This window comes from Caloenas nicobarica, chromosome 1 (genome assembly GCF_036013445.1).
Source record: "Caloenas nicobarica isolate bCalNic1 chromosome 1, bCalNic1.hap1, whole genome shotgun sequence".
NCBI classification, from domain to species: Eukaryota; Metazoa; Chordata; class Aves; order Columbiformes; family Columbidae; genus Caloenas; species Caloenas nicobarica.
In genome coordinates this window covers 146,706,412-146,728,928 of record NC_088245.1, presented here as the reverse complement: position 1 = coordinate 146,728,928, position 22,517 = coordinate 146,706,412, and the positions used below count along the sequence as shown (strand labels likewise).

Sequence of the window (22,517 nt, the reverse complement as noted above, 5' to 3'; positions counted from 1 at the left end):
TTTTCTGTACTTGGGAAGCAGTTATTAGCTCTGCTTTAACTAAGGTAGTTTATCACACACTTTTTATGTTGTGCACAGTACCAAGCAAGTTTCTTCATTAGCACATTCTTTCTGGTTTACACTGCAGTACTTTTGAAGGTTGTAGCATCTGTATAGTATAATGAACAGGAGATCCATATCCATACACATTCTGTGTATGATAGAACTGGCAGCACTCCCTCTGTTGGAGACTCACCAGGCTGCAGTGCTGTGGACACAAATCCTGAATGTGCTTGGAAAGGCTGAGCAATCCTTGGCTTGGGCACTTTGGGCCACCAAGCTTGCTACAAGACTTGTATTTGCTGTCCCTCAGCAACGAGACCCATTTGCCTAATTTTCTGGGCCCTGGTACCTGTGCCATCTCTTTTAATCATGCCCTGTACCTTCAATGCACTACACATAGTCCTTCAAAATGGCTGAAATTTCAGCTTTACTGAGTACCTCCCTGTGGGAACATGGTCACCATCCCACAGAGGCTGCAGTTGTAACACACTGCAGCACAAGATGCTATGCAGACGCTGGAAGTAAACAGGGAGGGAAGAAAAGCAACATTCATTTCTCTGCTTCACTTTTGCCTTGCTATTCTATATACTTCAGACTGACACCAGTTATTTTCTGCATCTGTCCAAACACAGCCTGTAGCTTGTTGAGAAACTGATATTTTTCAGCTCAATTTCACATTTCTGCCTTCAGCAGGCCCACAGAAGCCATTACACTTCAATGCCACTACCATGGCTTTTCCTTCTTTTTCTTCTGCACACAGTGTCTCCAGCTTTTATGTTCCTCTGTCTGTACCTTTGAACTCCTACTAGTGTTTACTCTTCTCTGCAAGCATGCAGAAAGGATAAACATTCATTTCCAGCAACTGTATCCCTCTGATCTTCTCACAACACAGTCATTAAGATTAACTCCGCAGCGTGCGTAGTGTGGGAGAGGCTCACAGTGTGTTAAACTACGGAATTTATGCTTGCTGGAATGAAAACTACTTTATCGTTAGATATAGCAGCAGCTTGCTAACTTTGGCCACAATTCTTAAAACTGTAAATAAAAATATGCATACAGTACTATTTGAGATCCTTCAGTAAAAAGTGCTATTTTACAAGCTTGCAGCCAATCATTACTAACTTGCATCAAAGAGGCATGCTTTAGGGTCTCCAGATTTCTAAAGTCTGCAATTTTAGAAAAGGACAAGCATCAACTTTCACACAGATTGCAGCTCTTAGGCTAGTACTATTAAACATTTAGGATCAAGAAATATGTATGACGTCAGATGGCACATTTCCTGAAAGACAAATTATACAACCTACCAAAATGTGAATCACTCCTCCTGTTACTCCCAAGCAGGGAGTTCAGGTACTTTTTAAGCTACAGAGGAGGCCAGGTGACAGACTGTTTGCTTAAGAACAAGCGTGAGAGCTGGATGACAAGATAAGTCCCCCAAATGCCTGCTTCAAACAAATGACACTCTTGGTGGACAGCTAGTCAGCTCCTGTGTAACTGGCAAACAGAGGGCTTTTCAATTCCAGTTCCCTCCTTCACACAATAAAGATGAAGTCATGCACTGTCATTGCAAACCTTTACTATTAGTCGGAAGTGCCCTCACCATCAATAGCTAGATCTATTCTACTTACTTCTCGGCTTATCTGACTTTATGAAGTTCTCTCATAGCTAGCCATAAACTGCAGTAATCTAGCCACGAAGTTAAAACACAAGGAAAGAAAGCCTATCATTCATTTAATATTTCCGGCAAACATTATCAATCTTGAATTTTATATTTGTACACATGTAATCCTTCTTTAAGCAGTGTCACCTCCATCACTCATACCAGACAGGGTAAGAATTAAGCTTACATTTAATACACAAACTCTTAACTCAGGAGTTAAATTATTTATTTTATAAAATATAAATCCAACAAGCGCATCTTACGGCTTAATTTCTTTCTGCTCCACAGGTTTCAGATGCCGTTTAATGACGAGCTCTCCCTTGCTTGTAAGAAAGGTGTCCGACATTTCCTCTTCTGTTGGCAACCCATAAGGTAGTTTCAGTGGTTGTATTCTACAGGCAGAAGAGTTTGCTTAGTGAAGTCCTATGACTAGAAGAGAGTTACATTGTGTTCCAAATTAAACAAATAGTTAACAAACCTTATCAGATGTTTAACAACCTTCAGTTTGGAATTCACAGAAGGGATATTTTTGTGCAGTCTTGGCTGATGTGCCTGTAGAAAGGATAGGACAGGTTTTACAAATGCATCGCCAAACCCCAAATCTCCATTCACTAAACTTTTCACGCTGTCAGTAAAAATATAAACCACATTTGCAAATGTAAGATTTAGAGAAATCTCATGCATCAAGAACACATATAAAAATATGAAATCAAAACTTGATCAAACTCTATTCCGGTAAAATGACAAATTCAGCTTTATTCCCATTACATTATCAATATATTCAAATTTCTTCCAACTTTTAAAAATACTATAAAGTTTAGGAGAAAGACTGCTTGCTTCAGTTAGATTGAATCAATCAGTTAAATTGATCAACCACACATTTTTTTCTCTGCAATATAACACTGACTAGATGAATCTTTACACAATGTGTTGTTGGTCTAAATAATTTTGATAAAAACACCTTTGACACAAATTCTTACAGTCTTGGATTTGGAAGCCTTTTCATTAACAAACTAGTCTTATTTACCTACCTTCAACATGTGGACAATATGACCCACAGAAAAAACTGAATTCAAAGTATTTACAAATCTATTTTTATTATTTTAGCAGAATTCTCAAAGTGAAGTTCTCAGGCATCCAGAGTGATACCACACAATGATATTCTGAATTCCCACTAAAAGGGCACTTGCCATTAACATTCCTCTCAGTTCTTAAACGCATCATCACTTTCTCAATAAATTTATAGCAGCTGTAAAGCAATCCAAGTTTGGTGACTGCAAAATTGAGGTCCTCAAAAAAGAACCCACCACCTTAATTCTACCCTATATTTCTACATTTCTGATGCACACAATAAGTATAAAGAACAGCAATCATACTTTATCCAGTCCAAGATCATGTATTATCTTCTTTTCCCAATACGGGCGACCAATTACACTTTTTATTCTAGTAATAACATGGATTTTGTGGGGCTGCTCAGGGTCGCCTCCATACTTTTCATGATCTCCAGGCCGCGGCTGAAATACCTAGAATAAGAAGTCCACAAAAGCAGAGGGTTTTTCCCTAAATATGTGAATTATTATTATTGTTAACAAAATAACTCTCTAAAACATACCTCAAGCTTGGTAAACATTCTTACATGTTTAACTACCCTTCTTTTCAAAAGGTCAGAGCACCAACAAGTTACCTCAAATTTAGCTTTTGTAACATTAAGTCAAACATATTTTTATACTGGTTTGCTGATGAATTCATTGAGTTTGTCCGTATAACTGTAGAGAAATACAGGGACAACACACTGTACCAGCACAGTACTTAATCCACACGCATCTCATTGAAGAGCCTCTGAATGTTAAATTTTTTCATAGGCTTTAAGGATAATTTTAAGGAAAAGAGCCAACTGACACTAGATGGTATCTTGCAAAAAGATAAGCTAAAAATGAAAATGTAAAAATTTAAAATGTAAGTCAAACTTCCCATCAGTTTGGTTTATTTATTTATTGAATTTAATATTTCAGTTGGAAGGGACCTACAATGATCACCTAGTCCAACTGCCTGACCACTTCAGGGTTGACCAAAAGTTAAAGGATGCTGTTAAGGGCATTGTCCAAATTGTCCACTGACAGGCTTGGGGCATTGACTCTGGGAAGCCTGTTCCAGTGTTTCACCACCCTTTCGGTAAATAGATGCTTCCTCATGTCCAGTCTAAACCTCCCCTGGCGCAGCTTTGAGCCATTCCCACATGTCCCATCACTGGATCCCAGGGAGCAGAGCTCAGCACCTCCCTCTCCCCTTCCCCTCCTCAGAACCTGCAGAGCCATGAGGTCACCCCTCAGCCTCCTTCTCTCCAAACTATACAAGCCCAAAGTCCTCAACTGCTCCTCACAGGACAGGCCTTCCACCCCTTTCACCAGCTTTGCTGCTTCCTCTGGAGGCATTCAAGGACCTTCATATCCTTCTTAAATGGTGGGGCTCAGAACTGTGCACAGTGCTTGAGGTGAGGCCGCACCAACACTGAACACAGCGGGACAATCACCGCTATTGACCAGCTGGTTACGCTGTGTTTGATGCATCCCAGGATGTGGTTTGCTCTCCTGGCTGCCAGGACACACTGCTGACTCCCACAGAGCTGCTGTTGACCAGCACTCCCACATCCCTTTCTGCAGGGCTGCTCTCCAGCCACTCCTCTCCCAATTTATACTTGGTGCCTGGCCTTACTCCACCCTAGCAGCAGAATCTGGCACTTGTTCTTGTTAAATCTCATGCCATTAATCATAGCCCAATGCTCCAATCTATCTAGATCCCTCTGCAAAGCCTCTTGTCCCTCGAGAGACTGAACAGCATCTCCCAGTTTGGTATCATCAGCAAACTTGCCAATGGTGCATTCAACTCCTGCATCCAGATAATTTATAAAAACACTAAACGGAACTGTTCCCCTAGAACTGAGCCCCGAGGAACACCACTGGTGACCAGTCACCAGCCAGACGTAGCCCCATTCACTACGACCCTTTGGGCTCTGCCCTTCACCCGGCGCACTGCGTACCTGCGCATCTCAGAGCCTCTAGCAGTCTGTCACACCACAGAAAGCACAGAATTAAGCAGTCTAATCCCAGTTTTTCAGTTTCTCGGCTACCGAAGCACGTACCGAGTCTGGAATCCTTGACCTGGTAAAGAGACAACGAACCCACGCTGTGGGCGCCATCCCCTCCATCCTCTTCCCCAGCACCTGCAAAGAGAGCAGGACACAACTCGTCTGCAGTTCCCTTACGGCTCTTCATACGTGCAAACAGATTACACAGCCAAATTCAGGCCGGCAGGGCGCAGATCTCGTGTCAATCACACCTCCGGGTGGCTGAAGAACGGCCTGTGCTGACACCGGGCGCCCACAGGCTCCTCGGCCTCTCCACCGGCCGCGCTCTCTCCTCAGGGGAGACACCGACCGGGCCCCGCGGCGGGGGCGCCCCGGGGCGGGGGGGTGAAGCTCCCAGCACCGCGACGCTCGGCTCCTCGCGCCACCCGTAACCGCCCCGCCTCGACACGGCCGCTCCGCGCCGCCCCTCGCCGCCGCACGGCGAGGCCCCGCCGCCGCCGCAGAGCGGTCGCGCACGGCCAGAGGCGCGCCGCCAGCGATACATTGCTCCCCAACCAACCCCCAGCCCGGGCCAGCACCTTCCAAGCGGCTGCGTGCCCCAGGCCGGCCCGGCCCGCCGCGGCCGCCATCTCGGTGCGCAACGTTCCGGCCGGGCACCGGCGCCGCGGCGCTTCAGTCCCGCGCTGGCGGAAGGACAACGGTGAGACACAACGCAGTCCGCCTCCGCGTGTATTCCCCGGGCGGCGGGTGAAGCGGAGCGCATGCGCACTGCGGCCCCCCGGCAGTGCCGGGGCCGTGGCCGCCTGGTCCCGGTCCCCGTCCCGGTCCCCGTCCCCGCCGCGGCGCCCATGTCGCGGGCGGGGGGCGATGGCACCGCCGCGCTGGAGCGGGCCGGGGCGGAGACGGTGAAGCGGGCGGTGGAGCTGGACCTGGCGTCTCGCTTCCAAGAGTCGCTGGTGTGTTACCAGGAGGGCATCGACCTCCTGCTGCAGGTGGTGAAAGGTACCGGTCGGGGCGGCGGCGGCGGCGGCGGCGGCGGCGGGCGGGCGAGGGGCGGTTTGGCAGCCGTTTGCTGCAGCCGTTGAGGAGACGCGAGCCGCGTTTGGCGGCCCCGTTGGCTGGCGGGGACGCTGGCGGTGTGTGCCCGGGAGGCAGGCAGGGCTCAGCGCCCCCCGCCTTGAGGAGAGCTGGCCTGGGCGCCTTTGATTCACAGCCACGAAGGATGAGGCCAAAAAGCACCGTTACCGAGGGAGAATATCCGAGTACATGACCAGAGCTGAAGACATTAAGAAACACATTGAAAAAGAGAAACAAGGTAGGGAGCTGGGGTGTATCTGTTTGCATTTAAATACCTGTTGTTACTGAACATCGCGGTTAAGGCAGGGGTTGTGTCGTGATATTTACTGAAAGAGAGACTTCTTTTCAGATGGCAGATACCATAAGCAAATCAGGATAGAGGACAATGCGACGGGTTTCAGCTACGAAAAGGTTTTCCAAGAGTACCTCACTGAGATTCTTTCTGAAGTTTGGGTGGAGGACCCGTACATTAGGAATGTTCATCAGGCAAGTAGATATTCGGTGTAACTAATACAGATGTAACTATTAAAAAAGTTCCAAGTTACTAAATAAAATAACACTTTTGCAGTTGTATAACTTCCTACGATTCTGTGAGATGCTAGTTAAGGGGCCGTGCAAGGTGAAAACAATCCACCTCCTCACTTCCTATGATGAAGTAAGTGTCTAGACTTTGGTTTCTATTTCCCCATAGTCAGGTGATACCACATGCAAATATGTATATACAATGTCTTTAAATATAGATTTGTGCTTACTTACCAGTACGTGTTAGACTGACGTTCTGATGCCTTCATCAGAAGACACAGATTAAGAGAAAAATAAAAAGTGGGAGTCAAACATAAGCAATTTATGAGTTAAGAGTTTTCTGATAGCTCTAACAAATTCTTGGTGAGCAGAATCTTAAATGGAAAAGATATTTTTGTGAAAATTTTGTTATGGAAAATGTCATCAGAGCCAAAGCATCTATTTAGACATGGCTTTTTCTCTTCCAAGAACTTTATGTAGTTGTCATTTTAGAGGCTTTGATGAGTTAAAACCTCTCAAACTATCACTGCATTTATTTTGGCTCAAATAGTATTAGGTATCTAGTTTCAAATGGCTGAGAGTGAGTGTCTCCTCAGCATTCCTTAGCAAGTGTACCTGTAATGTCTGCTTTTTATCCTGTCTCTGAAACTGCAAATCTGCCTTCATCCAAGTTACTTCCTTTTGGTTTAAGTTATTACTAAGAAGGTTTTGTTGGTGAATTTAGGAATAGGTGGCCGGAAGTAGAATACATGATTAAAAAAAGAAAAACACCACATTATTTTTACTTTTAACAGGGTAGTGGGAGGAGTCAGCAGATAAGTGGCTTGGAAGAAATACAACAATCATTGAGAAATTATGGAGTAACACTGAATATTGCATTTTCTTCTTCAATACATGATCGAGAAATTAGGTGGGTGATATAAAAAACATCAGTGAATGCCAGTTATTTGAAGTCAAACTACTTAAGTCAAACTACTTTTGAGACAACTTCTAATTACAGCTGTGGTTAACAAAAGTGAAAGGCAGTGGCCCTCACTGGATAAAATCAGCCCTCCATAGTTTCATGTGTTCTAACTGTGAACATAATAGATGTCTCTTTATACAGAACAGTGTTCATACAGGTATCAGCTACACTAGGAGATAATTGTGATTGAAACAAGGAGCTTGTGGATCATGTCGATATAACTTTTTTTATTCAGCATACTCATAGTATTCAAATTTGTGAATTTTTACAACAGATTCAACAATGGATGGATGATTAAGATTGGAAGGGGTCTTGATTATTTTAAGAAACCACTGGTAAGAATGCGTTGACCTCTTAACTTATTCTGTAGAAGAGCTGATACTATTTTCACCATGTCAATTCTGTTAATTTCTGCAGGGTCGTTTCAGCATTGGATACTGTGACTTTGACTTGCGACCTTGTCATGAAACAACAGTGGATGTCTTTCATACCAAACATACAAAGAAAATGTGATCAGATATGACTGCTTTTAATGAGTGTTTTTATAAGCATGAAAATGTAGGGCTGGAACATGCTGCTTGAATCCAGCTGTCCACCCTTAGCAGCAACTCTTCTAAGCGCTTAGTCCAGCGCAGCTTTTATAATCTATAGGTTTAAGAATATTTGAGGTTTTTCAGTGTGAGAGAGCACAACTGTACAGTTCCTCCACTGTAGTTCTCCCATAATCTTAATTAACACAATCAGTGTCTAAATTTGATCTTGGTTTCATAACAGACCCTCAACACTGTCTCTCGGCCTTTTTTTGTTATTGCTATTTTTACTATTAATTTTGTCTTGAGGCAAATTTTGGGTTTTTTTAATCTTTATTTGACTGCCTCACAAACATTTGAAGCTGGGCTGCCACATGTCCTCTTTTATAAGCAGCCTTATTTATTTCCTTTAATTCCTGTATTCTAGTCATGACTACTGTTCTGGCATGTTTTGGTCATACCCGTAATACCTGATTTTGCAAACTTTACTAGTAACCTCAAACATACCATTCAATTTTCCAAACTACTTCATACAAACATTGTAGTGTTCAGTATAGAGACATTTTTAGGGTCATCTTATTTGTCTCTGCATGATGGATGTTGGGCTGGAAAGGATGCAAACAGCTGTATTTTTTCCCTGTCACTCCTATATGTTCTTTTATTCTGTGATATATGGTCATATGCCTGATTTCCATCCTTTGTATTAGGTGTGGAGAGGTTGTATTATCCTCTGCCAAACTTTTCCCTGACTTGCAAGTTTATTGTCCTTCCAGCTAGTCATGCCAGTCTGAACTGCAGTAATCTGTTTCCCGGCTACTAAGATAGCCCCTGAAAAATAATATTTTAAAATTCTGCCACAAGTTGGATACCCTGAAACTTTCTTATTAATAATGATTCTAAGGAATATGCTAATTGGAAGAAAGACAAAGTCTTTTCTTGTCTTTCCTTAATCCTCTGGAAAGCAGAAGGTAGCACCTGAGCTGCTGCTGCTTTTTCTCCTAATACATGAGTTCTTGATCATTGTCAGCACGAATCCATCAAAGTCCCATATTCTGACATGAAGAACAGGCAGTAGCCTCTCTTACAGATCACATCAAAATCTTTTCAGCCTCAGGGACTGATAGGTGCCTTACATTTTCTGTATTTTGTAATACAGTAAGCCTCCATATTCTAGTAGCATGTTCAGTGCTAGAATTTTTCTCTGTCCTATGTTTCTTTTTCTGGATGGCTGGTCTATTTCATTATAACTTTTTAATTATTTGCTTTATTGTTCTTTCACCTTCTATCATCTAATGCTGCTATTCTTTTACTCTTGCTTCTAATGCAACAAATCTACTCCATAGCTATCAAGAAGAAACAGAGCTGGTCTTTGCCTTGTTCTTTGGGTCACAGTTTGCCAGTGGTTTGCCTTCTTTATCCTTTTGCATAATAATGTCTCAGCTTTTCAGTGTTAACATCAGCAAAAAGAATAATATACATGCCACAGAAGCTGTATGCGACCAGTTGGTCCCCGGAAACATTCCATAGAAGCTCCCTGGCTTGCTGCTGTGATACTAGGTTTTTGGTGGCTGTCATCAGATTTCTTCAGTTGTGTATAATATATGCCTATTTTAAATAGGAATAAAGGTTATTTTTTATTATTTGTAGTTCTAGTCCTCTGTTTGAATTCTTCTCTGCACTACACAGGGTAATTCCAGGAAGCTGGGCAATGCCTTATAGATCAACCATGTTTGGGAGAAGGGTCACTGTAAATACACTAAGCTTCCCAAATGTCAAGCTTTGTATGTTTTAACCTAGTCCAGCAATTTCAAACACACAGAGGCAAAATAAAAGGCCACCTTAAATATTTTAGATCAACTTTAAATCTTTATACTCAATTGGAAATAAAAATCTTTATTTCTTGTAATACAATATGCCTGTCTGTTCTAGTAGTAAGCTCCTATGATGTGGTCCTCTACAAATACCACACGAGGCAAGCATGGTCTTCCCTCTCCTGCCTGTTCATTGCCAGAACATTTTCTGGTTTATAATGAGACTATAAATCAGTAGCTAAGACCATGGCTTTCTTTTACAGATCTCATGGATATGTGGTGTCTGTATGTATGTCCAACTAAGCCTTTAGTGACGTCCCAGTTGGTGCTGCACTGCAATTTTTACCTATAAGCCCTTTGTTTCTGAATAGTTCCTTTCCCTGCCAGTAGGAACACCAGGTGTGAAGAGGAATAGGCATTGATGAGTGGGGAAAAAATTATCAGAGAAATCTGAGAGTGCAGTTTTGCAATCAATTTACTGACTCCAGGCCATGTTCTGTGCTGCCACTCACGCTTAGTATGTCAGGTCATCCCCCAGGTTGTGCAGCCAGGACTGTCCCTCCTGGCACAATCAGTGGAGATGGCCTTAAGCCACCTTCCCCACCAGAGTCTGTCATTCAGTCCTGCAGCATGACTGCCAGTCCCAGCAGAGGGCTGGATTCACCCCCACTGACTGCTCTGCCTAGCTAAAGGCAGGTCACTTCAGCGATGCAAATTCCTCCTGCTGAATGCTGATTGACCAGCCATCTTGTAAAGGGGACAGTGTGGAAGGGACATAGTAACACCTCACAGCCATTTGCAGGCCCCACTTGTTAAATATTTGCAGGTAAGGGTCTCCTGTGGTCAGCACAATTGAATTAGCCAAGGAGGCAAGTATTCATAAAAGGAGAGACTGTTTAGGGCTTCCTAATCTGTGTAGAGCCTCCTTATTTGAAAAATTTCAGTGGCCGCTGTTAGTTACCACATCATGGTTCTTATCTGATGGTTTCATGAAGAATGAGTTGTATAACCCAGCAGTATATCAACTTTGCAATGGCCTCACTTGGGCAGAGGTCATATCAGCAGAGGCTGTCCCTCTGCTGTTCTGTGTTCTCTCCCATAGCAATAAGCCACTACTGTTTTGACCTGATTGATACTGCATTCCAGTTATTCCATGACAGAATTTGGTGCTGTGACTTGGTTTCATACATACTGCTTCACCTGGGAAGATCACAGACTGATCCCTGCCAAAACCCCCTTGGTGCAGCTTGGAAAGGTGAGAGACCTTTTGAAATCCCTACTGGAGCTTCAGCCGAGGGTTGTCTGTATGGACAACAAGGACACTGGAAATCAGAATGTCCTTAGAGACCCAATCATAAGACTTTGAAGTCCAGCAGGATTCAGTCACCCTAATTTTCCACCCAACTCTTCCCTCATGCCACAGCCTCAGGAATGTGATTATGACAACCCAAAGGACATAAACATCATTGCTCCTTTACCTTCTTTAGGCCAGACTGGTCCTTATTTATCTTGCCTAAGTATATACTTGCCTAATTGATATTGGTGTTTCTCAATCCACTTTATGTGCCTCTGATTTTCCTGCAGTTCCCTTATCTTCACAAGTAGTAAACACCGTTGGTATTTCAGGACAACCCATATGTTATCTGGTAACAAGCCCTTTGTAATCATCTGCCTCATTTCTGGATACCATGCTTTAAGTCCTACCACCCCAGTTAACCACCTGGGAAAAGACTTCTATGTAAAATGGGTTCTACTATTTATTGTGCCATGAATGGAATTTACCTTGATATGCTTACACCTCGACAGGGTGAATTTATGCCTTTTTTGCTAGATGAACCTTCCACTTCATATTTAACTAACACCACTATTCAAGGGCAGTTTGGTGGAGAAAGAGTTGTGTAACATAAAGGTATATAAACTCTGTAACTACCTCATTTGGGCAGAGTTCATATCAGCAGAGTCTGTCACTGCTGCACTGGGTTCTCTCCTACAGCTATAGCAATAAACTGCTTCTGTTCCAACCTGATCAAAATTGCATTCTGCTTATTTGGCAACAACAGCGAAATACATCTTGAGCCTTTCTTTCATGATGTTATTTATACCAAGCTATTATTTTTATTTCACATGGAAACTGTCATTTTCAGTTCACTATTGCCCTTCAGTAGCAATTTTTTTCCTAGGTGGTAACGTAAGGAACCCTTTTCTCCTTGATCTGTATTTGCAAGTTATTTCCTGATGTAGTAGTCCCACTTTTAGGTTAGACAGCAGTACATATGGCAGCAGGGACTCCCGGCTTCGTGCCAGGCAGTGCAGGTACAAAGGAGGCACATGCAGCCTCCGTCTCACTTAGCCTCTCCTGCCCTCATCACATAAACCCCCACAGTGAATTTCCTAACCCTTCCCTTGCTTTTGCATATGCACAGACAGAAGCCCTAAACCAGGCTGGAACTTGCTGCAGAATGCGTTTAATCAAACTAACATTTTAATCATATTTTATTATTTTAGCTGTATTCTTTTGTTTGAATAACCTATTTTAGTATGAATAGCCAAACTTAGCATGAGTGGCCAGGCTTGCTGGAATTCCAGGTTGCATCTTGTGAACTTATCCTAACCTTGTTGCTTGGCTATGGGGGGCCTTGAAGACCAGTACCACGAGATAGAGAGGAAACTGTCAGCAGAGGCTGCAAAAAAATCAGATAAGAACAGTTAAAAAGCTGCCTGAAGGACAGAGAATCCAAAAAAGAAACCAAAAATCCCAGACCCAGAATTACCATTGGAGCAAAAGGCACACGGACAGTGTGTGAAGGACACATGAAGACCAGGTGCAAAGATTGTTAGGGCTTAAAAGCCCAAGCCTCTTTTGTCTCAGGGTCCCTCCCCTTGAGAGGTACCCAGTGTGGACAATTTCTTTGCTGTACCTTTCAATTTGTTTTTTATTTTATCTTTTAATTTTTTTTTTTTAAGCACAGACATCTCAGAGTATGCTACCGGAAACCTAGGGTCAGCTGCTACACTGATGCACTACACAGTGGTGAGCTTAGCTTACTACCATGCTTGTAGGGAGGGAGAGGGTCACCAGCACCACCCAAGAAAGGACTTTCAACCAGAAACCAGGGGCACATCCATCTCCACACAGCTCGGGGACTGAGACATGGAGTTGGAGCCACTATCCGCAAGGAGCAGGATGCAGGCTGGGGGCCCAGCGCAGCAGCAGAGCAGCAGCTGTCCCTCTGCCCCAGGCCATCTGTGTCAGCCTTTTGTACCTTCTCTGCCACAGTGTCAGTTTTGGATGCCTCCGCCAGTTTCCCTGGTTTAAGCAGCAGTGATGTCTCTCAGCGTGGAGCCATACAGGGCTGCATCCTGCAGTTTGGGAACCTCGGGTATGGGCAGTGTGAAATCTAATTGCTAGTAGGTAATGTTAAGCAAAAGCACAAGGCTAAACAGCTCTAATGCCTAATAAGAGAAAAATTCAGCTTGTAGAAATTCATGTTTTAATTTTATTTTCAATAAATTAAAAAGCAGCAGAAGTTTAACTTACACTTTCAAAATGCAAGTCACATTAACCTTGTCATATTCTCACACAGCAGATTCCACCTGCTGTGCATCTCATCATCTTGTGGACACACTCTTAGTAATGTTGTCGCTAGTGTAGTGATTTCATTTGGGCAAAACTTACTGCCAGTAAAGCTGTTCACCAGTTCACTGCACAGTGCTGGTGGCAGCCACTGCTCTGGCAGATCAATGTTACAGACTTCAATCCTTCCGTGCTTTACATCCAGATCTACTTTAACGTCAATAACAGAATCTTTATAGACCATGTTCAAACACGTGCTAACGCTGAACTTGGGTGTCTTTCCATACACCCATTCCCAGGCTTGTAGTTCTTTAGTTTTATTACTAATTCCAGGAAGCACAGTCTCATCAGCTGGATTTACTAAGGTGATATGATGATCTATTTGGTGTTGTGTGGCATATTCTTCAGCAATGGCATCCAGGAGCATCTCACAAGTTAAACTAGGATCCTCTTCAAAGAGATTTTTCACTGAGGCAGGAACACTAGGAGTGGCATTGCTTTTTATCCCTTTACAAGGAGTTTTTAGCACAGAAGATAAAACAAACTTATCTGCATTACAGAGTAAGGTACAGTGGTGATAAGCAGTTGTCCTTCCCAGCTTTGCAGCAGTACCTGAGATTTTGAATTGCCTATCTAGCAAGATGTCATATCTATCAGTGACATGTACGTCTAACTGGGGGCACAAGGCTTTCAGTGCCTTCACAATTAGTTTCAGGTTTTCCATTCTTTCATATTTTTTTCTGGCTGTAAAGAAAGTCAAATTGATATTGCCTAAGTCATGGTAAACTGTCCCTCCTCCACTTCTCCTTCTGGCCAGTTTTATATTTTTTTGCCTCATTAGCCTGAGGTTGCATTCCTGCCAGGGATTCTGATGTCTCCCTATTACCACAGCAGGTGAATTTCTCCAAAGGAAAAGGACCTGTCGGTTCTCTAAATTCATATGGTCATGGATCCAGTCTTCCACAGCTAGATTTTGGTAAATATCATTAGAAATAGACTGGATAATGAGGCCTCCACTCGTTGTGCTTCTGAAATCAGCTTTTGGAGTCTTGAGGATGCAGGATAGCTGAAGGCAGCTCTTTAGTGATGACCGGAGTACCATGTTTTTAATAACTGGACAGCAGACGGGAGGAATACTTGGTCTGGTAAAGCTGAACATGGCAAGTGCACAACCTGCTGTTGTGACAGAAATGAAATGCTAGTGGCTGTCATGATGCAGTCCCACTGTTCCCAAAGCAGCAACGCTCCCCAGCTGATGTGAGTTACAAGGCATGTTTCTCCTCTTGAAGCTTGCGATGCCGTTCCAACCCCGACGTGCGCTTAATGTAAAAGCTGGGGTTGTCAGAGCAGCCTGGTGCCTAAAAGAACAAAGGAAGAAATTGAATCAAACTGTGTATTTTCCCCTCACTCAACACAGTCTTGCTAATATAATTTTACTTTGTGTATTTTGCTAAAGTTAGTATTAGCAGTCCAGGTTTGTTATGGTTTTTTTGTTTGTTTGTTTGGCCGGGGTGTATTGGGTTTTCTGTTCGGTTTTGGTTTTTTTCTTTCATTGATCTGATCGGAAAAAGCAGGTGCAACAAGTTCACGAGCTGGTTGGGTCAGTGCCGAGCCGGCCAGGCCAAGGCTTCACAGAATGTCAGGGACTGGAAGAGACCTCGGAAGATCATCTAGTCCAATCCCCCTGCCGGAGCAGGAACACCCAGATGAGGTTACACAGGAAGGCGTCCAGGCGGGTTTTGAATGTCTCCAGAGAAGGAGAATCCACAACCTCCCTGGGCAGCCTGTTCCAGTGTTCTGTCACCCTCACTGAAAAGAAGTTTCTTCTCATATTTAAGTGGAACCTCCCCTGCTCCAGTTTGCATCCGTTGCCCCTTGTCCTGTCATTGGTTGTCACCGAGAAGAGCCTGGCTCCACCTTCCTGACACTCACCCTTTACATATTTATAAACATTAATGAGGTAGTAGTAGTATCTATACGGCTTCTTGTCCTGGAGCCAGCAGCGCCCGACCGAAAGCCGAGGCGAGCCCCGCGGGGCTACCGGAGCCGCTACCACCCGCTGCCGTCCCGGGCGCCGCTTTGCTCTGGGCGCGGGTGTCTCGCTACCCACGGCGGCTCTTCCCGAGAGCCAAGGCCACCCCTGAGCGGCAGCGGGTCCCCCCGCGGGGCTGCACGGAGGCGGCGCGCCCCCTGCCCCCCGCTCCGCTCCCCTCAACGGCCGGCCCTGCGCGCCGGGCGCTACTCACGGCGCGGACAGGCCCGTCGGCGGCCCCTCAGCGCGCTGCGGAACGTCTTCCGCTTCCCGGGGTTAGAGGTGCCGGGGCGGGCATCCGGGCCGGCGGTTCGTGGCTCTGCCGCCCGGGGGAAGGCGGAGAGGGAGAGAGGAGCGGGGAACTGCGGCGGCCCGCGGTTGGTGGAGGGGCCGTCAGCTGCTCGGGGGGAGCTGAGGGCAGCGGGTGGCACCGCGGCGAGCGGCGCCGGCGGGCAGCGCTTCTGCCAGCGCGGCCGGGCCGGGGTGCGGCGGGGGGAGGTGAGGAGGGGTGGGAAGGGTCAGCTGCTCCGCTACGTGCTGCTGAGGTAAAGCTCTTCAGCCTGGTAAAAACAAAAGAAAAAACACACCTCCTATGGTAAGAGATTGTAAAATAGTAAGTGATATTAAAGAAAGATCTCTGCGACCTGTCCCAACACTACCTGCAGAGCATCGCAAAGAGGCAGATGTGTAATGGATAAAATGGATGGTTCTTTGTGCAGGACCCAGCTGTGCAGTTCCTCTCCACAAGGTGTTCTGGGTGCTGGAAGCTTCCATGAGTTCAAAGGGAGACTGAGCAAGTTAACACAGATGCACAGAGGGTTGTCAAATAAATGGAAACTGTCCACAGCATTTGTGAACATACAGAAACTAAATGTTGATAGCATAATTCATTAACAAACTGGAAATGGACAGACTAGACAAAGGTGAATCGCCTACAGCAGATTGTCTTCGGATTTGCGTTGATTGAAGCCATTCCTAAAATCTTCCAGACCTTAGCCGTAACTCTTCTTCAGGAACTGTTGCCTGTATTTACATTGTGGGCCAACAGCGCTACTAGTTGAAATTTTTATGCACAGTAATATCTATATGGGCAAATATGTGCTATATACCTCTTGGTGGTGTGCATGCATTCATAAATGATACATTGCATGCCTTTATTTCTCATTCCTCCTCAATATTGGAGTCCCAAGATGTGAAAGAATTGCAGAGAAAAAGGGAAGGACAGCGGGTTGTGATAGTTCACATAGACTCTTGAAGAGGAACAGTTACAGGTAATTTTTCTTCTTTCCAGTTCTAGGTAGCTTAGGAAGAAACACCGAGTCGATATCCTTATTTGGGTGAAACAGTGAAATTAGTTGAGGAGTGATTTGGCTTTGAGTGTGAGGTGTTCATATGTTTGCTTTACCAATAAAGAAAACTGTTTATGATGGGGCCTGAATTGCCTTTACCTTCTGATTGAAGAAACAGTACTAGAACAGCTATATTCCCTGAAAGGTGAAGGAGAACACAAGGTGGATAAAGGGTGAAAGGCTTCAGAGATTAAAGATGTGAGCTTAGGGTTGTTTCCTACTGAAGAACTGGATCCTGAAGAGCGTGACAATTCCTTACCCAACTCTTAAAAGAAATGTGTGGGTGTAGTACGGTGAGGAAAAAGTAACAAAAATGTCACCATGCCCCTGCACTTGGCAGGTTGTATTATCACATTAAAAAAAAAAAAAAGGTTGGTAATTAAGCAGTTTGAAATGGGCATAGCTTGTTGCTAAACTAGACTGGCGATAACTTTTCAGTGGGGTGAACTACTCTGTAATGCATAGGGTAAAAAGCATATAGAATTTGTCCATAAAAATGTGTTGATGTAGTGTTCCAAATATTGGAAGATCAGCTTTTGAGGCAGTTGGCAGAATGCAAAAGTGAACCTGGGCACTGTAACACTGGTCAGAGAAAGTGAAATGCATCTTGTGGGACTTCTGAGGTTATTAAAAAGCAAACAAAATACGAGACCATTTGTTTCTGTTTTGGCACTTAACTCTGAACTTTGTAGCTTGTTCCTTCATTTTTGCCATGGGGTGTCACTAAAAACATACTGTGCGCTGTGACACTCTTCTTTTTCAAGTTGAAAACTGTGGGCCTAACCAAGGCAATTCTGTTCTTTTAATTAGAACTAGAATTTGCTAAAAATGTAAAGTGTGCAGAATACTAGGTGGACAGGTAAAAATGTCATGGGTGTGTTTCTGTTGCACTGAAGGATAAAATAGACATGCAACAGCAAATACCTCTCTTGAAAAATGGCTATTGTTGAAGACAAATCCAGCAAGATAATTAGAGATATTCTGGCAGTAAGCAAGAATTATGAATTTATAAAGAGGATTGTATTACATTATAAGCCAGCACAAGATCCTGAGACACATAAAATTTCAGGATATAGAGTTATCCCATGGTACAATCCAGCAAAATCTACGTTAATGACACTGTCACCGTTTAATTGCAGGGCGACAATAAACCATGGCAGATGCTCTCTGTCAATCCCCTCCCCATTCCCCCCCCCCGCAGCCCCCCCCACCCCACTAAGGAAAGGCAATAGGAGGGCAAAGAGGAAAAGAGAGAGAGGACTTCCAAGTTGGAAAAAGTTAAAAATGTTTTACTAATGTTACTAATAAAATAGAGAAAATAATACAAAATATACAAAACCAATCTTGAATCTCCTGGCACAGCTCAGCACTGCTCCAGCAGCTGCAGGGCGGGCACCCAGAAGTCCTGGGCTGGACTATGCAGCAAACCGGAACTGGATTCAGGGATGCAGGATCTGTCACTAGGCCTCAGATCGCAGGGATGGCAGGCAGGGTCCTCCCCTGATGCCAGCCATAGTCGAAGAGAGCAAGACCCTCGTGATCTCCTACCTTTATATGATGTATGATGTGGATGGGTTGGAATACTTAGTTTTAGTCACCTGTTCAGTTCGCTCCTCCTTGCAAATGCGCCCCTCTCACTTACGGGACGGGACGTGCATTCTTATCAGCGACCTTGCATACCATTGCTATGTCTGGAAAAACATGTATCCAACTTCAAAAAAGTGCAGTTACTTAGAAGAACTTAGCTGAAAGGAAAATTCACTAAAAGAGAAACTGGTCTTGTTTTTAACAAAACCAGGACAGACACTTATTCTGGTACTTTAGGAATGCAACTCTGGGTTCAGTCTCTGTGTGCAGGAATTCCAAAGCCATTGGGCTACTTCCCTGTGGTGGAAGTCTGAGGCAAACATCCATCTGCATAGCCGATGTTAACTTTCACAGAGCCTCGGGCAGCAGCCTATGGAAGATTTATTACTTTCATCATTTGCTCTAGCAGAAGCTGAATTATGCATGAAGATGTGAGTGGGGCAAGAGGAGGGAAGAAGGCTCATCTTAGGAGAAGAGAGGTTGAACCAAGTCTTAATAAAGCCGCCATCATTTTCCTGGTAGACCCAACTAACACCTTCCTAGACATGACTTCAAATATCCAGCTTGCCAACTGAACTTCTGCAGTAAGAGGTACTCTGTCACCTTAGCTCTGCTGTTCTCATCATAAATCTCAAATTTTTAAATGTTTTTTAGGAACCTAACAATGTCCCAACTAATTTTAGAGAGATTTTCCTCATTTTCTGTCAGTCCTTATAACCACCTTAGAACACAAACCTCCCTGTAACAATTGGAGGTCTTCGTTCTTCATGGGCCAGTAAATAAGCCAGACTTATACTGTTGCTTTGGTTCAAGTCTCATAGCCCAGCTACCCGATAAGCAATTCTGCATTCATGTTTTACCGCATTCACATCGCTAGCAATGCAGACTGCTTGAACTTCCCACCACCCACCTCAGTTACTACTCTTATAATGAGTTGTTTGGGGTTTTTGTTTGTTTGTTTGTTTTTTTGCTGCTGGAAACACAGGAAAGGGGCAAGTCTATCAAATTAACATCAACACAAGAAAACATCTCTACCATGTTATGTTGGCTAACAGGACTAGTGTCCTTTTGACTCCTTAAGCAGGCTGCGCGTTCTGTTACAGAAACACATCCTTGATGCCCACCCTTGCCCCAACAATCAAGGTAACTTGGAACAAACTATGATGTTTCAATATCTGGCCTGATTTGTCCCAAATTTCTGGATGTGGTATCTGATACATTCCCAATGAATAAAGTGTACACACCATGATTTATTTCTCTCTTCACTCAATCTAGTGAGGACTGCATTATGTAGGAAACTGTGAGTTTTGGAGGGTGAGGTTAATGTAACAGAGGTAGTGCAAAGCTGTACTAAAGCCATCTTCTCTGTGGACCTAAATAAAAACCTTTCTGGATTGGACTTTTAAAATTTCTTACATCTTAACTATAAATCACATGCCTGCAAAATACAGCAATTATTAGTTTTGCTTTTGAAAACGATTCTGTCTGAGTTTCATTCTTTCTTTGATCAACAAATTTTTGTTTGGTACAGAAAAAGCAAAGCAACTGTTCTGCAAAACATTAACCAGCATTAACATATAAGAGAGAACTCACCATACATCACTTAGAGAAATCCACAGACATACCGGAACAATGCCAACTAAAAATATATAAATTTACTCCTAAAATGAATATTCATGAAGAATAATTTTGATAAAGTTATGAAAACCTGAAATGCTGTCTTTTCACATCTCTTTTTGAGGCAAACATGATAATGCAGAATCTTCTGTGGTTATTTCCACCATACCAAATGCAGGATGAGGAGAGGAAAAGAAAAAGACTGTTTCTCTTGCCCATTTTCTGGAAGTTAAAAATCTTCCAGTTTCTTGTGTCTTTGGGTGGGAATCACATTTCAGTGGTATTACTCCTAATTTCCAAAAAGGTGACCTCTATCCATGAATGCTTAATAGTGGCAGCTTGCCAAAAAAAACTTGTCATTCACTCAGCACTGTCTCCAGAATATAAAATCTGTGTTAATGCCTAACAGGGAAGAGACTAAGTACATTTTGTCTGATGTGTCAGCTTGACTTCGGGACTACCTAAAGCAGCCTCTTTCAAAGACCGTTTATATCCATGCCAGACATGAGCAAGCAATAGGAGTCACGGGATTCACATAGCCTCCTTACCCTTTTCATGTCATTTTCTTCAAAGGCACCAGTCTTCTTATCACTGTCTGTGCTATTCCAAGAAGAGATGTGCAGCTAGAGGTGCTGTAAATAAGAACTCTTTTGGGGTATAAGAAAACATATTAAGTAATTTCTTTCATACGATTTTGTTACTGGAATGAAGAAAAGTGTAATTATCCTTGTAATACCTTGACATTTTAACTTTACAATGTTTGTAAACAAGTTAATATGTAAGTCCTAGGCTTAAAAAGTGGGAATGAGTTCAGACTGGGGTTTATTATATGTGTGAAGGTAATGCTTGACATTGTCAAGAAACAAGTGTGATGTTAAAGGTAATATTTATTCTGGACAATACAACTGGCACATATATCTTACAAATACATAAGTAAATTAGATGGGTTTTGGGTAGAAGGCAAGGTTTAATTAAAGGAAGGGTATTTTCACAAGATTAAGTCTTTCTTACCTAACACTTGTTTTGTTCTTGTCAAGCCAGTTTGGTAATTTCTGGAGTTTTCATCTGTAGAATCACAGAATCACAGAATCACAGAATGTTAGGGATTGGAATGGACCTCGAAAGATCATATAGTCCAATCCCTCTGCTGGAGATGAGGTTACACAGGAAGACGTCCAGGCGGGTTATGAATGTCTCCAGAGGAGACTCCACAACCCTCCTGGGCAGCCTGTTCCAGTGTTCTGTTACCCTCACTGAGAAGAAGTTTCTTCTCATATTTAAGTGGAACCTCCTGTGTTCCGGTTTGTACCCATTGCCCCTTGTCCTACCATTGGTTGTCACCGAGAAGAGCCTGGCTTCATCCTCCCGACACTCACCCTTTACATATTAATAAACATTAATGAGCTCACCACTCAGTCTCCTCTTCTCCAAGCTAAAGAGACCCAGCTCCCTCAGCCTTTCCTCATAAGGGAGATGCTCCACTCCCTTCATCATATTCATTGCCCTGCGCTGGACTCTCTCCAGCAGTTCCCTGTCCTTCCTGAACTGAGGGGCCCAGAACTGGACACAATATTCCAGATGCGGTCTCACTAGGGCAGAGTAGAGGGGGAGGAGAACCTCTGTTGACCTACTAACCACCCCCCTTCTAATACACCCCAGGATGCCATTGGCCTTCTTGGCTGCAAGGGCACAGTGCTGGCTCATGGTCATCCTGCTGTCCACCAGGACACCCAGGTCCCTTTCCCCTACACTGCTCTCTAACAGGTCATTCCCCAACCTATACTGGAACCTGGGGTTGTTCCTGCCCAGATGCAAGACTCTACACTTGCCCTTGTTATATTTCATTAAATTTTTCCCCGCCCAACTCTCCAGCCTGTCCAGGTCTCGCTGGATGGCAACACGGCCTTCTGGCGTGTCAGCCACCCCTCCCAGCTTGGTGTCATCAGCAAACTTGCTGATAGTACACTCAATTCCCTCGTCCAAGTCATTGATGAATATATTGAACAATACTGGCTCCAGTACTGACTCTTGAGGCACTCTACTAGATACAGGCCTCCAAACAGACTCCGCCCCATTGACCATGACTCTCTGGCCTCTTTGCTTCATCCAGTTCCCAGACCACCTCACTACCCGATCATTCAGACCACACTTCCTCAGTTTAGCTGTGAGAAGGCTGTGGGAGACTGTGTCAAATGCTTTACTGAAGTCAAGGTAGACCACATCCACTGCTTCGCCATCATCTATCCACCTGGTTATGTCCTTATAAAATGCTATGAGGTTGGTCAAGCACGACTTCCCGTTGGTGAAGACGTATTGACTGCCCCTAATGACCCTCTTATCCTTGATATGCCTTGAGATGGCACCAAGGATAAGGTGTTCCATCACTTTCCCAGGGATGGAGGTGAGGCTGACCGTTCTATAGTTACCTGGGTCCTCCTTCTTGCCCTTTTTGAAGACTGGAGTGACATTTGCTTTCCTCCAGTCCTCAGGCACCTCTCCCGTTTCCCAACACTTGGTAGAAGTGTCTCCTTGGATATTAGTTTCTGAAAGAGATGAACGTAATTAAAGTACAGGTGTTCAGCTGAGCTCCCTGATCTCACTGTCTGTCTTGGCTGATGAGCTGTGGCAATTTTAGAATGCGTCTCTTCTCTCCTGGGGCTGGAGTGA

The 22,517-nt window shown here is 44.0% G+C and overlaps 3 protein-coding genes across 3 annotated transcripts; 1 reads left to right on the top strand and 2 right to left on the bottom strand.

Moving 5' to 3' along the window:
* Positions 1-1,911: 1,911 nt before the first annotated feature.
* Positions 1,912-5,520, bottom strand: MRPL30 (mitochondrial ribosomal protein L30). The gene is made up of 5 exons (XM_065657634.1): positions 5,366-5,520; positions 4,842-4,922; positions 3,079-3,225; positions 2,181-2,254; positions 1,912-2,094 (listed from the first exon to the last, which is right to left on the bottom strand). Exons 1-5 carry the CDS (start codon positions 5,414-5,416, stop codon positions 1,962-1,964), a joined length of 486 nt encoding a protein of 161 aa, XP_065513706.1. The 5' UTR covers positions 5,417-5,520; the 3' UTR covers positions 1,912-1,961.
* Positions 5,521-5,548: 28 nt separating this feature from the next.
* MITD1 (microtubule interacting and trafficking domain containing 1) lies at positions 5,549-9,526 on the top strand. The gene is made up of 7 exons (XM_065643541.1): positions 5,549-5,789; positions 6,001-6,102; positions 6,214-6,350; positions 6,433-6,519; positions 7,181-7,296; positions 7,625-7,685; positions 7,768-9,526. The coding sequence occupies exons 1-7, from the start codon at positions 5,549-5,551 to the stop codon at positions 7,861-7,863; spliced, it is 840 nt and encodes a 279-aa protein (XP_065499613.1). The 3' UTR covers positions 7,864-9,526.
* A 3,639-nt stretch (positions 9,527-13,165) lies between these two features.
* On the bottom strand, positions 13,166-15,594 carry LIPT1 (lipoyltransferase 1). Its single transcript, XM_065655091.1, is given in 3 exon segments — positions 13,166-14,423; positions 14,426-14,623; positions 15,512-15,594. Coding segments are annotated over 2 exon segments (1,230 nt in total). The 5' UTR covers positions 14,478-14,623; positions 15,512-15,594; the 3' UTR covers positions 13,166-13,245.
* Positions 15,595-22,517: the final 6,923 nt, after the last annotated feature.

What these genes read in the sequence shown, in the direction of transcription:
- MITD1 (XM_065643541.1), top strand. Translation starts at nt 5,549, where the DNA reads ATGCGCACTGCGGCCCCCCGGCAGTGCCGGGGCCGTGGCCGCCTGGTC. An exon ending in CATTGAAAAAGAGAAACAAG is followed by an intron (nt 6,103 to 6,213) that starts GTAGGGAGCTGG and finishes ACTTCTTTTCAG; the next exon opens with ATGGCAGATACCATAAGCAA. An exon ending in TCCTCACTTCCTATGATGAA is followed by an intron (nt 6,520 to 7,180) that starts GTAAGTGTCTAG and finishes TACTTTTAACAG; the next exon opens with GGTAGTGGGAGGAGTCAGCA.
- MRPL30 (XM_065657634.1), bottom strand. Translation starts at nt 5,416, where the DNA reads ATGGCGGCCGCGGCGGGCCGGGCCGGCCTGGGGCACGCAGCCGCTTGG. An exon ending in GGCACGCAGCCGCTTGGAAG is followed by an intron (nt 4,923 to 5,365) that starts GTGCTGGCCCGG and finishes CTCTCTTTGCAG; the next exon opens with GTGCTGGGGAAGAGGATGGA. An exon ending in GGTCAAGGATTCCAGACTCG is followed by an intron (nt 3,226 to 4,841) that starts GTACGTGCTTCG and finishes TTCTTATTCTAG; the next exon opens with GTATTTCAGCCGCGGCCTGG.